The 13,908-nt window shown below is 40.8% G+C and overlaps 1 protein-coding gene across 1 annotated transcript; it reads left to right on the forward strand.

The window, feature by feature from the left end:
* Positions 1-18: 18 nt before the first annotated feature.
* Positions 19-12,722, forward strand: rnft2 (ring finger protein, transmembrane 2). The gene is made up of 10 exons (XM_085786268.1): positions 19-136; positions 257-334; positions 1,385-1,908; positions 3,036-3,112; positions 3,514-3,614; positions 3,981-4,134; positions 7,830-7,979; positions 11,674-11,739; positions 11,833-11,934; positions 12,466-12,722. The coding sequence occupies exons 2-10, from the start codon at positions 288-290 to the stop codon at positions 12,598-12,600; spliced, it is 1,356 nt and encodes a 451-aa protein (XP_085642394.1). The 5' UTR covers positions 19-136; positions 257-287; the 3' UTR covers positions 12,601-12,722.
* The last annotated feature ends 1,186 nt before the right edge of the window (positions 12,723-13,908 follow it).

Consider the following 13,908-nt stretch of genomic DNA (forward strand, 5'->3'; position numbering starts at 1 on the left):
TGTCTCAAACGCCGCATGAGCTGGACCCTGCCGGAGCATCCTCAGCTGCAACACCAAACCCTCTGCTGCTGCTCATCCTCAGCTTTGATTAAATATGACAGCGAGATTTGAGGGTCAATCCACTGAACTGATTCAGGTAACGATACAAGTGTCGATACTGTTAAATGTGCAGTTTAATGTTTAACACACACACATACGCGCCCGTGCGCAGGGAGGGGAGACAATAAAGCCGGTGATTGTGATTTTACATTTGCAGGGCTGGATCATGTGGTGATGAGCGGTGTGCCATGCAGAGGAGACACAGCAGCAACACGGATGGCATGCCCTCTGAAAGGTGGGGAAAATGAGCTCTTTGAGACAACACAGATGCGTTTGCATGTCATATATTAGTGTATTAGTGTCTTTATTCATCAAATAAATTAGTCAAATGCATGTGGACCCTCCAATACACAATCTGAGGCTTTTCTTATTGATTTTTGCCAAGGCCTCTCAATGTAAACAAACAATTATTATGCAGTCTACAGTTATATTTAACCCTTTTTTTGTACCAAGGCCTCTTAATCTAATGTAAACAAACAATTATTATATAGTTTACAGTTATATTTAACCTTTTTTGCAGCAGTGGTTTGTTTATCAAAAGGTATCTTTATGTTTACCAATAACGGCTCCATAAAATAATCAAATATTTTGGCCCTCAAGACACAGATCCTCTGTTTCTTTTTAGAAAAAACACAACTGGATCCCCCTGCAATAGAAGCTCTTAAAATTATGTTTACACTGCTTCTCAAATAAAGGTGTCTCCTACATCTTTGAAAGTCGATTTAAAAACATGTGCAATGCAGATCCATCCATTTTTTTTTGTGCAAGAGAACTTGAAGTCTCTACTTCAAAGTGCAGCTTTACCCATGTCCTATAAAAGAGCACAGTATAGAATACAGTTGTTTAAGATTGTGTGTGGAGTTTTTAATCATAATTTTAAAAAGAATAATAATAAGTTAAAATAATATTTTTATCATTAATTATTTTTTATCAATTACTAGACATTTCAGGTGACCCCACGTTCAAAAAACACTGCTGTGTGTAGACCCTTTTGTGATTGTATCAGTACCTTTGCTAATGCAGCCTGCTCCTGTATGATGACATGATAAATGGTTTTGACTTTTTCTATAAGGTTTGCATGTGACCAAATGACAGAGGTCAGAGCTATCTATTATCTAACACCTTTGGCTTGAACTGGAACATGAGTTGTCAGTCAGGTTTTTTTTATGCATGACTGAACCTCACTGATGATCTTATAGCTCAGAGTAAATCCTTGCAACAATCTTCCATGCCAGTGATTCTTTGTTTGTTTTTGTTTTGCATCCACTCCTTTTTCACCACTCAGGAGCCGAAGCCAAACTCTGGGATCAGAGAGCAGCCTCGACGAAGGTGGCGTGTTCGACTGCCTGAAGCCCGACTCACCCGCCTCACCCCAGCAAATCTTCTCCGGCCTGGTGGGTGTCCCCTCCGGCTCCGTCTCCTCTGCCCAGTTCCAGGCAGCCGGCTTAGTCCTGGGCTCTCCCCCCGAAGTTTTCATCCAGATGACCGCGTCGTCCCGGGAAGAAGGCGGCCCCCACCGCTCGGAGGTCGGACCTTTCCTCCCTCGGCCGCCCCCGCACCACCATCACCACAATCACCACCACCACCACTTCCACCACCAGCCCCTCCAGCACAGGACCTCCTCTCTGCTCCAGCAGGCCACCACGGCGGCCGGCGCCGAGAGGCACGGCTCCAGGGAGGAGGCGCAGGAAGACCCGTCCACGCCGGCGCCGGCGCTGTCGGAGCTGAAGGCTGTGGTCACCTGGCTGCAGAGGGGCTTCCCCTTCATCCTCATCCTGCTGGCTAAAGTCTGCTTCCAACACAAACTAGGTACACCACACTACACCACTTAATATATCATTAAAGGGATAGTTCAACATTTTGGCAAATTGGCCCATTGTATTGCCATAATCCCTATAGTCATAGCTGCAGGTTTGTTACCTTTAATTGTCGGTGCAAGCTATTTTTAGAACGGCGGAGCAGAGCCGCGAGCTGCTCAGAGCTACGCTACGGAGGCTAATGGGATTTCTTGGTTTCTTCTCGGTTTCCCTCATCAAACTCATCAAATACACAATCCAACAACTCCAAAACGCTCTGGTGGACAAGTTGTGACCTGCACATTCACCACGCTATGAGATAATAACAGAACGTTATGAGACAGAGTTGTTTTAGAGGTAAATTCATGCAAAACCGCTGATGTGCGTGGTGAATGTGCAGGTCACAACTTGTCCACCAGAGCGTTTTGGAGTTGTTGGATTGTGTATTTGATGAGTTTGATGAGGGAAACCAAGAAATTCCATGAGCTTCTGTAGCGTAGCTCTGAGCAGCTCACGGCTCTGCTCCGCCGTTCTAAAAACAGCTTGCACCGATAATTAAAGGTAACAAACCTACTGCTAAAACTATAGGGATTATGGCAGTGGGCCAATTTGCCGAAATGTTGAACTATCCCTTTAACAATGTGATACAGTTGAGGACGAGATTATTAGCCCACCTATAAAAATTTTAAAAGTATTTCCCAAGTGTCATTAAACAGAGCAAAGAATTTTTAATACAGCTTCTTCAAACATCATAGTTTTATTTTAGATGCTTTATCAGCCCCTCTGATGCAAATAGTCAGTTGTGTGTCTTCAGTTGTTTGTTTTAGTTTTCAACAAGTCTCTCAGCCGATTTTTATTTGGGAAATCTCTCAAATAAAATAAAAAATCTGATTTGATGGCCTTCTGACATGGACCTCACAGAAGTCAGGGTTTTGTACATGCCAGTCAATAAAATTCTCTTCGGTCCTCTGGAAAAACTATGATGTTTGAAAAAGCTGTGTTAAAATTCCTTTGCTCTGTTTAACAGCACTTGAGAAATACTTACAAAAAAGTGAAATTTTCATAGGTGAGCTAATAATTTCATACTCAACTCTGTAGCTGTATGTGGTGTAGTGATGATGTTGCACCTCTTCTCTGCAGGTATCGCTGTGTGTGTGGGGATGGCCAGCACATTCGCCTACGCCAATTCCACTTTTAGGCATCAAGTGTCACTACGGGTAAAAAAACAACAACAACTTTATAGTAACTGCTGAGTTTATGTTTTTTTTTTTTTTTTTAAATAAGACCACGACACAGGAAATGATTCTTGATAGTGTTATCTCATCTTGACCACTATAGGCCTATATAAAAGTCTTACGTCATTCTGCATGTAAGCATTTCCTGTACTGTATGTCATAAATGCGGTTAGATCCTGTTCGCTATCCCATTATGTGGTCAGGTTACCTTCATGTCCCTGAGCCGCCTTAGCTAAGAGATATAAGCTCACAGAGAGGTGGACTGATACTGCACCACACAGTCTGTCCATTTATGACATATTATAAAAAACTAAACAAATTAAAAAAAAACTACTTTGAATGTCTGAGAATCATTGTAAAGTGTGTCTCTCTTGTGTCTCCAGGAGGAACGATCTGTGTTGGTCGCTCTTTGGATCTTAATGTTCCTCACAGGGAATATCGTGTACATCTACTACACATTTAGTCACGAGGAGCTGTACAACAGGTAGTGTACATACATGCAGGTTTTTACTGTAGTAGCTTTGTGTTGCTTTGGTTTGTCATCTTATGTTTTGGATTTACTCTGTGTATTTTAGGTTTTTTCCACTCATTTTGTGTTGTGTGAGTCATTTTATTTTATTTTATTTTTTTTACTTCCATTTCCTTTAGGGAGTGTTCCTGTACTTGTCTGATCTTGTCCTGTGAGTATTTTGTGTTTATTTAGTTGTTGTTTTCTTGTGTTTTTGAGTTTTTCCTCCATTATGTTAAACGTTTTTCTTGCTGTTGCTTTTTATTCCTCCTTCCAGAGTGGAAACACCACACCTCCCTATGACAAGTCATTAAGATGTTATTTTGTTTTCTGTCTTCCTAGCCTCATATTTGCAAAGCCGAACCTCAACAGCTTTGACTTCTTTGACCTGATCTGGGCGGTGGGCATCACGGACTTTGTCCTGAAGTACTTCACCATCGGTCTGAAATGCTTTGTCCTTTTTTTGCCCAAGATTCTCCTGGCCTTCAAATCCAGGGTAAGACGTCTCCAGAGTCATCCTGAGATAATGTGACAAATGTGTCATTATTTTATTTTTATGTCCATTAAATTTAGTTGACCCTGACCCTGACTCCTCCAGTCCACATGATAAAGTGTGCATAGACAAGATACTGAAACTGATACTGAAGAATCCCTGATTAAGATGAGAAAAACAGTAGATCCATTCACCGTGGTCCTTTTTTTATGCTTTATGCATTATTATGCCTTTACATTTTTTTCATTAATGAAGCACCAATGGCAAACATAATGAATGGTTCCTGCTCCTCTGTTTTGAGACTGCTTTTTATAGCTGGTAGTACACTATGGATTTGAACTACTGCTGGTTGTAACTGTTGAAAAAAAATCAGCAGGTTATGCTTATTTTATTTATTTGTTTTCTACCAATGTTGTAGATAATATAATAAAAAAAATAAATTTAAAAATAGAATATGAATCGATAAGTTAAAGTTAAAGATAAAGATACTTTATTAAACCTTTGCAGGAAATTACATGTTACCACAGCAGCACCAGACAGAAGACCACACACACGCATCATACATAGAATACACAATAACAACATATTGCACAATACAACCCGTTAAAACATGGATACATGATAAAAGTAGCAAGTTCTAAAATAAAGATTAAAAAGGGGCAGAGACACAATCACATGATTACCGAAGTTAAGAGAAAGCCGATGGCATGCACCAGTTGCATGTGCACATCTAAAACTAAATCAGCTGGAAAAACACAGCAATAAATATGTAAATTAAGATTTAGGTCATGCTTAATCCAAATTTAAAGATAAGGCAGGACATCCCTGGTGACTGTAAACGCATCACAGAAAGAGTTGGACCTAGCCTACATTTCCTATGATGCAACTCAGCAGCATCCTTTCCTCGTAAACGCCTTTTAAAGTGGATATTCTCAGGAGCTGAGTAGTTCTCAAATCTGCGGTGCAACCCTTTTTAAAAATTTAATAAACTGTCACAACGATGGGATGGACACGGAGTGAGTCACAGAGAGTTCACAGTGAAAGTTGAGAAAGTTAGCTCACAATTTAAAAAAAAAAAAAAATTGATAAAGTATGATGAAATACTCCGCTGAGTGAAGAAAGTGCTAAAGGGTCACAGTGTGAAACTGTTTTGTATTCATAAGGTTTTAAATGATGCTCCTTAGGTGAGCTTGTGCGTGTGGGAGTCTGTGTGCATTGTTGCGGCCCGAGGCAACAGAATATGTCTGCAAACACACACACATACACACACATCTTTGATTTCCATACAGGTGCAGCTCATATTCTTGGTGGTTGTGTGCGTGTGTTTGTGTGTTGAACAGTTAGTGGAGGTGCAGAAGGAGGAGGAGGAGAGGGGTTACAAAGTATTAGGATTAAATTTTCCACTGATAAACAGACCTGGAGGCCTATCAGAACCACGGCAGCCAGCAACTGAGCTCATTCGCCCTCAGGGGGTTTGCCGGGGTGAGGTCATCCCTCCCTGGAGCTGGACCATTACCTGCACCCTCCACTCACACACACACACACACAGCCATATACAGTATACCGCACATAAATAGAGGATTTGACAGCTTCCATGGGACACATGTTGAGTTTTAAGATTATATCACTGCTGCTGTCAACTAGTTAACCCAAGAGTTGCAGTCTACTCCCAAATCCTCATTGTATTATATTCATTACCGCATCCATCCACGGCTACACTAATGATCCTACATAACCACCGCAGTCAGCACCAGTCTGCACGTAAGCAACAGCAGCTAGGCACGAATACAGAAGCTCCATGACGGCTTTGTTTTAAAAGCTCAGGCAGGCTCATGTTTACCGCTTGTGTTTGAATGGTTTTTCGAGGTTATGTTTTGGTTTCATAATGTGTAAGAATTTTCATCGCAAGAGGTCACTCTTCAGTCTTTTGGCATCTGCAGTGTTTGTTAAATTAGGTCTTCTTGGTATTGATTTGCTGTTTATCTTCTGCTCTGTTTTTATGCTGCTTTGTTTTCCAGAGTCTACTCTGTTGGCCACGAGCCAGGAGAGGGTTTCTGCAGCACACAAGTCAAAGAGTGATAGTGCGATTGATAGCAGTTTTCAATTCTGATTAATACGGTAGTACATCTTTCAAAGAACAGTACGGATCAAACATGGCATCTGATATTCTCCTATTGTTAAATCCCAAAGTGTTTAAGAATCTAAACTGGAGAAAGCCTTAGATTTGAGGAGCTTGAACGATTGAAAGTGCAAAACTTTGTTCGGTAACTTACTTAGAATTGATTCATCTTGGCCTAGAAACATTTTAACCACTACATGCCAGCATTTACTTATGAAACATTATCTAAGCAGACAAAAAAAAAACCTAAAACATTGTGCTGTACCACTGTGAACATGTGTAATTGAGTTTCAGAGCACCTCCAGTTCCTGATGAAATATCACTCTTGTGCATATTGGGCTTGAATGAACGAACTTTGTAATATAATGCCATTGTTTCAGCACTTAAATCCAGTTGAAGTCATGATTTAAAATTTAAATTTTTACCTTTGGATTAATAAAGGAGGAACTGGATGCAGCATGGCTGAACAGACAGTGAAACTAGTCACTTCTGGGTAGTGCAGCATAATGAAATTGAATTATACCCCCTGCCTCACAACAACATAGTAAATGAATTATAACACTCTCCCAGATAAAAATGCAAAGTTGTGTTATTTATGCGTGTGTTTCAGCGGGCGATGGCGGTGGAATGGATAAAGCGATCAGACAAAGTAATGAAAGCAAATAAGCAGAGAACTACTCAAACAAGGCCCTGCAGAGGAGCTTATACTCAAACTCCTTGGCTCGTGTCCAAAACTTTAGATTTGACAGTTTCCGCGTGGGCGTGATGGGCACGGTGGGATACGAGGCTGAGGGGACAATAAGGAAGATGAATTAGCTGCTAGCAGAGGTCTTCCTCGCCTACCAACCTGGCTGCTCACGGCTCTTTACCGGCTGTCATCAATCTTTGTCAGCTACCGTCCAGGAAGTCATTTCACAGGCTGGGATGCCACGGGGGCCACCGGGGAAGGGGAGGGGAGGGGCGGGAATCAAGTTTGCCATAATTTTGGTCGCCTCTGTTTTCAACCGTCCCCAATTCACTTAATGCACTTTGTGGCGTTGGGGACGTGTGGTCAGAAGTTCATTTCTTCTCTCTGATTACGGTCCTTTAAAGGCAGCCATAGCGAGCGAGCGAGCGAGCCCCTGTAGGGATTTGGGTTTAATGTGGGCACTGGGTAGCAGGTGGAGAGAGACGCTGCCAGTTTCCCTCGCAGTGTGGGGAAATTGCCTGTACTGCTGTGAAACTGTAGAGCTCTGGACGGCGGCCATGTTTAGGCTGGAGGCATGCTGTTTTAAGCTTTTAATACCGCACTGCTCTTGACTAGATAGAAGTGTGCCCCGAAGCTGTTCAGCTCTTTCTCCGCTGCTGTTGTGTGGACAGTTTGTGGACACAAGTATATTAAGCCTACATTTAGTTGAAAGACTTGGGTTAAAACAGCCAAGGTTCCCCTTTTTGTTTTTGTTCTTTCTTTTTCAAAAACTCTGCCAAAAATATTAAAGCTGGCATCTCTACAGCATGACGCAAAGTTTTGATTAAAGCATCTGAAGAGTCCTCATGCAGCAGCTATTGTAGATGATGAAATGTGTTTGATTTTGTCCAGGGGAAGTTCTACCTGCTGATCGAGGACCTGAGCCAGCTGTTTCGGGCCCTGGTGCCGATCCAGCTGTGGTACAAGTACATCATGGGAGAAGACCCCTCCAACAGTTACTTCCTGGGAGCCACACTTATCATCATCTACAGCCTCTGCAAGGTAATCACAGCAGGGTAGCAAAAAATGTATATGTATATACAGTAGGCCTACTGTATCTACATATATTTTTTTGTGTTGGCATATTGTGTCAGCCAAAATATGCAAAACGTCTTACGGGTATCCATGTGTTTCCTCCTCCAAGAGATAACTTGTAGTGCGAACGTCGGAAGTCGGAAACTTTACGAGTTGGAGTTTCGACAACTGAGTTGAACGAGAAACAAAAAATTATCCCGCCTAAAATCTGTGTTCTTGTGCTGCAGCTGTAAGTAAGGAGCTAGCCTATCTTTAGCATTAAGAGCTGTAGAGGAAACATTTGAGTTTAGCATCAAAAGTTCATTCCCCTTATGCTTTTATTCCTTTACTACCAAAATCAACTCATGTCTTTAAATTGTGTCTACTTTTCTACTCTTGAAGTTAAAGGGATAGTAGCATTTTTTAAAAGTGGGGTTGTATGATCTACAAATAGCCCCTAAGTACTTTAATTGCAGTAGAAGACTCTCTGCACTCCTCCCATTAGCAACGCCAGCCCATAGCCCTGCCCAGAGATTTACAACATATACATTGTTGTGAATGGACCCAAAGAAACGGCCATTTTCGTGGCCTAAAAGAGGTTTTACCTGAAAAAAAAAATACACAGTTCCATTGTTCGCTATAATATAATTTTTTCCAGCCCCTCAAAGTGCAGGAAAAACGCAGTTTTTATTTGGACCTAACCAACTGCTGATCGGCGGGTGCTAACCCTGGGCCAGAGGGATACGTGAGTTGGTTAGGTCCAAATAAAAACTGCGTTTTTCCTGCACTTTGAAGGGCTGGAAAAAATTATATTATAGCGAACAATGGAACTGTGTTTTTTTTTTTCAGGTAAAACCTCTTTTAGGCCGCGAAAATAGGCCGTTTCTTTGGGTCCATTCACAACAATGTATGTTGTAAATCTCTGGGCAGGGCTATGGGCTGGCGTTGCTAACGGGAGGAGTGCAGAGAGTCTTCTACTGCAATTAAAGTACTGAGGGGCTATTTATAGATCATACAACCCCACTTTAAAAAAATGCTACTATCCCTTTAACATGCTAACAAGCTAGCTGCGGCCCTGAAGACGTGGCAGTCTTGTTTTGTAAATGCAAAGGCTGAAGCTGCTCGACTGCTCCTGACAGCATTAAAGAAACACCACAACAGTAATCAACATTAAAGCTGGTGCCTTGGTATGCTACAACAATGAGACATTCAAGCCGTTTTAAGGCCACGTGTGTGGGAGTGAGAGCTCAAGCTCTATTTTTTATATTCTTCACACGTTTATTCCTCTCACTTCTTGCATGCAGCTACAAGCTCAATGTAACACTGTGAATACCTCCCAGCATAGACTGTCTGAAACTGTGTGTTGTTTTTAGCCTCATATTTAGATGAAAATGTATCTTGCCGGTCAAATTTTTGAACCCGCCTTTATGTATTTTGTCTCCTAATATGACCAGTGTCCGTTCAGTCAAAAAAAAATGGAAATAGTTCATTATTACTTATCTGGAAATGACACTGTAATGTATTTTCTGGTTAAGGTTAGGTTAATCTAATCTAATCTGAAACATTTGGACACGTCTGAATTCTTGTGATCCTTAGTGTTAGTCAGAGGGAAATTCACAGCATTGGAGCCGGATGAAAACATATTTAATTGTGCCTGATATCTTGTTTTTAGACCTGAGTGTGGAAAAACAATAACAATGGACAAGACTTATTCTATGATTAATCTTCTCACGCCAGTATATTAAAATATTAAGTCATAAAGTTACTTAGAAAGCTGTGAGTAATGGTCATAATGTGACTCAATTGTCTGGTCTTCCTAATGATTCTGAAAATAAATGCAACTGCGTCTTAACAATTCTGGTAAAAGTGGTCGAGGTTCGTGAAGAAAATGCATAACTTGCAGATATTGTACCGCTCTTCACAGGAAATTGTTATTCATTCAGTTGTTGCTTGTTATGCATCTCCATAACGTGGGCGTGGGACTTTTAAAAAGACAGGACATTGCAGCGAGTAAGATGTGCCGTGATGATATCGGAAATCTCCCCAGGTTAAAGACGGTGTGGAAGGGTGAGGGCGACAGGAAACCAGGGAGGGGTCACAAAAGTCAGATAGTGAGCTGTTACATAAACTTGCTCCTAAAACAACTTCTGTAAAATGAGTCAGTTTTGTTTCTGTCACAATATCATGTAGGAAACTGAAATAGTGAACTCGACTGTGTGAGGTTGGAATTGATCACCGTCATGGGTTTGACGATGTGTGTTGACACTTGTAGTGTAGTGTAGTGTAGTGTATCTCCTGACTTCTTTAAATACAACAGTGATTCAACCGGATGTATTTGTTGATGATTGACTTGTTCTGTTGAATTGGCCCTCGACAGCTTCCTGGTTGTGTGTGTGTGTGTGTGCGTGTGTGTGCGTGTGTGTGCGTGCGAGGTGCAGCACTCTGGGTGTTTTCCATAATAAGGCCATAGAGTAGAGTACAGTGGTCAGTGATCGTCATGCTGCTGTGACATGTTGGGAGACAGATGAGTAAAGTTTACAGGAATGGACTTTGTGTTTTATTTCAGTTTAAGTAATCTGAAATATTTCAGGAACGATTGGGTGGGTGGACCGTCATGAAATTTTATACACATGCTATCTGTAATGACTTTGCTGATCCCACGACCTTTCATCGAGTTCCCCCATTTGGTTCACATTTGTGGTTTTTTGGCAAAAGTGTCTCATCTACTAGACAAACCTCAATAGGCCTAAAGTGTCCAGCACATACCTGCAAAACCATGAAGGACATTCCCATGCACATATAAGCATGCTAACGGCTGGCTGCACACTGTATGGCTTTCATGTCTTAACTGATTTTAAAAACACACAGAGACCAAATGTGAGGACGGTTTTAACCAACATTATAATAATAATAATTTTTTCTAGAAATATTTTACCTGGTTTTTTTTTGTTATTAAATTTAAATTTTATTTTATTTTTAAATCTTACCATTTTTTTCTAGAATTTTTAAAAAACAAATTCACGCTGCTGGCCTAATTATAACGTACATTGACCAAAAACAGTAATGTCTCAGAATAAATATTTGTGTATTTCTGGTGTTTGCTTCAAAATGTTGTCCAATGCGGGTCCGTGGTCTAATTTGTGTCATTTTAGGGGTCCTCGATGTGAAAAAGTTTGAGAACCACTGCTGATGATTCAGCCAGACTGCGACACCACACACCTTGTTTGTTTGCGTGGTCAAACGTGACTAACACATAGAGGACGACTGACATCATCAACTGGGTGTCCTGGCATGCTCTCTTTTATGCAGCGAAAAAAACAAAAACCTATAGGTAAAATCCTGTTACCAGCAGTTGCCATGTTTGGAAGATGCTAAAAGTACGCAGCATCCAGGTGGTGATGCTTCCTGGTCTGCTCATCAGGGGTGGTCAATGGGAGGCGTTTGGTTTTTTAACTTGTAAAGGACTTTGCGTTGCATTTAATATGTATGAATGGTGCTATATGAATAAATTAAGTTTGAGTTTGATTGGCCATTTCGAGTGTTTTCATCCGAGGCAACCTGGTCTATGGCTTTAGGCCTTGAAAATTGGGTCTAAAATCACCAGCAGTGTGAACCTGTTACAGTGCACTGAGACTCCTTAATCCTGCTCTCATTACAATATTGTGTTTGTTTTGTTTTGCAGTCCTTTGACATCTGTGGACGTGTGTCTGCCATATGCAAGGCCATGGCCATGCTTTGCAGCTCCCAGGTCAGGTTCACACACACACACGCACACACAAACATGCACAAGAGTTCAAAATACGTCTTTCCCTCAACTGTCCCTCCCTGTGATCTCATCCAGAGTTATGGTATGAGGGCCAGCAGTCAGCAGTGCAGCGAGGCGGGCGACGTCTGTGCTATTTGTCAGGCTGACTTCAGAGATCCCATCGCCCTCCTCTGTCAGGTGAGGACTGTCGAGTAAACTAGAAAGAGGGTGGGAGGTTACACATTTAAAAAGAAACTGGGCCTCCGTTGAACCTCTGACCACATCCTTTGGTAATCAGGGTGTGCACAGTGATATGGCGTGTGTTACACTGGTTTGCACTTGTTTTTGCTGTACTTGTGCGGTAATTCACACATTGCAGTGATGTCACGGCGTAATGACACAGCCGCAAAGCACGTTCAGAGTCGCTGCGAGCAAGGTGAGAGGTTAATCCTCTGGAATTTGGTCAAAACAAACATTTTCAAGTTCCTCTTTGGATAAAACGGGAAAGAATCCGCCTATTTAAGCAACAGCGTTTGTGTAATTTCCTTTGCACACTCATATTGTTATTGTTTCATAATGATAACTGATGCTTGAAGGGAGGCCAGAGGTCCCAATCAGCTACGGAGCCATGCTAGTGTTGTTTTTAAACTTCCTGTGATGTTCTTCATCATTAATTTCAGCATATTTCAACCCTAAATATGTGTTTTTACACACTGTGTTCTCCGGCAGCACGTGTTCTGCGAGGAGTGTCTGTGCTTGTGGTTCGACCGGGAGAGAACGTGTCCGCTGTGTCGCTCCACCGTCATCGAGACCCTGCGGTGCTGGAAGGACGGCACCACGTCGGCTCACTTCCAGATCTATTAAGCTGTGACAGTAACGTACAGTACAGTGTAACGTACACACACACACACACCCTGCACAGATGCAGAATTGTGCAAGTGAGACAACGGTGTGTCGTCATATATCATATCTTAAAGTGTGGTAAACCAGATTTAGGCGCCATCACAGTTGCACACAATGCATTTGAAAAAGACCAGAATAATCACATTATAATATTCAAGATGCTCTAGTGTCGGTTTTACAGCTGAACTGTTTAACTGACCATTTACTTTACACTGACAAGGATGTTACTTAATGTGGTGACAATGTAAATACTCACATTTTACGGCTGTATGGTGTCAGCTGATACTTTGAATGATTCATTTTATATTTAGCTTAAGCTATTTTATTTGTATATTTGTTTATTTAAAAAAAAAAAAATCTTTCCAACAAAACTTAATATTTCACTAAATGGACTGGAAGTAGGAAATCGGCTCAAACACTTGTTCTGTTTGTAGGTAAAAAGGCTCCTGGTTATGAAACAATAAGACTTTTGAGATATTCAGTGATGAACGTTTGGTGATGTTGACTTTTATTATTATCTTTTACTTCAAACTGTGCATTGTAGAATTGATTATGTTGCAGTCTGAGCACCACCGTCATAACTTCTTTTGTGGATTTGTGGTGCAAATCATGAAGCTATAGTGGGATTTGACTTTCGGTACATTTTCATTTCGAGTGGAAAGTCTGCACACTACAAATGTCATGTTATAGTCATTCTCTGTTAATATGAATCATTATTTGTATAATTCAAATAGGTTTTTTGCTTTTGAATTAAAAGCACTTTATCTCACGACACTTGCAGAGCATTTATTTTAAAAAGTTGTTTTTTATTATTACTTTTAACTACTAAAAAAATCCATAAGAAATATTTAAGAAGTATAAATAGCAAACACTTTATAAAAAGACAGTTTCAGTAATTCTGCTCACATTACACATTATATGAGAGGAAGCTTATCTCCATAAACATCACAGACAGCATCAACAGCATAGCTTCAGGTCCTGTATCTTGGTCATGATAATAGCCTAATAATAATAATAATAATAATTATAATGTTTTAAAAAAAAGCCACTTAACACAATAAACATCTAAACACTGTAGAAAGCAGCTATAAAAACAGTCATCCTCTTATTATGTACATTCTTACAGTGTATTTTATGTAAAAAAACAAAAACAATAACAGTTCATGAAGCTTATAGAAACAGGTCTACTGTATTTCAGTGCATTTTTTTCCAGGATTCCTGCACTAATTTGATCCTAGATACATTTCTTATCAGTTTAACTTCTTAGTC

Source organism: Trachurus japonicus, chromosome 9 (assembly GCF_045865225.1).
Source record: "Trachurus japonicus isolate A0001 chromosome 9, Traja_1.0".
In the NCBI taxonomy this organism is placed as follows: Eukaryota; Metazoa; Chordata; class Actinopteri; order Carangiformes; family Carangidae; genus Trachurus; species Trachurus japonicus.

What these genes read in the sequence shown, in the direction of transcription:
- rnft2 (XM_085786268.1), top strand. Translation starts at nt 288, where the DNA reads ATGCAGAGGAGACACAGCAGCAACACGGATGGCATGCCCTCTGAAAG. An exon ending in CACGAGGAGCTGTACAACAG is followed by an intron (nt 3,615 to 3,980) that starts GTAGTGTACATA and finishes CTGTCTTCCTAG; the next exon opens with CCTCATATTTGCAAAGCCGA. An exon ending in CCATCGCCCTCCTCTGTCAG is followed by an intron (nt 11,935 to 12,465) that starts GTGAGGACTGTC and finishes GTTCTCCGGCAG; the next exon opens with CACGTGTTCTGCGAGGAGTG.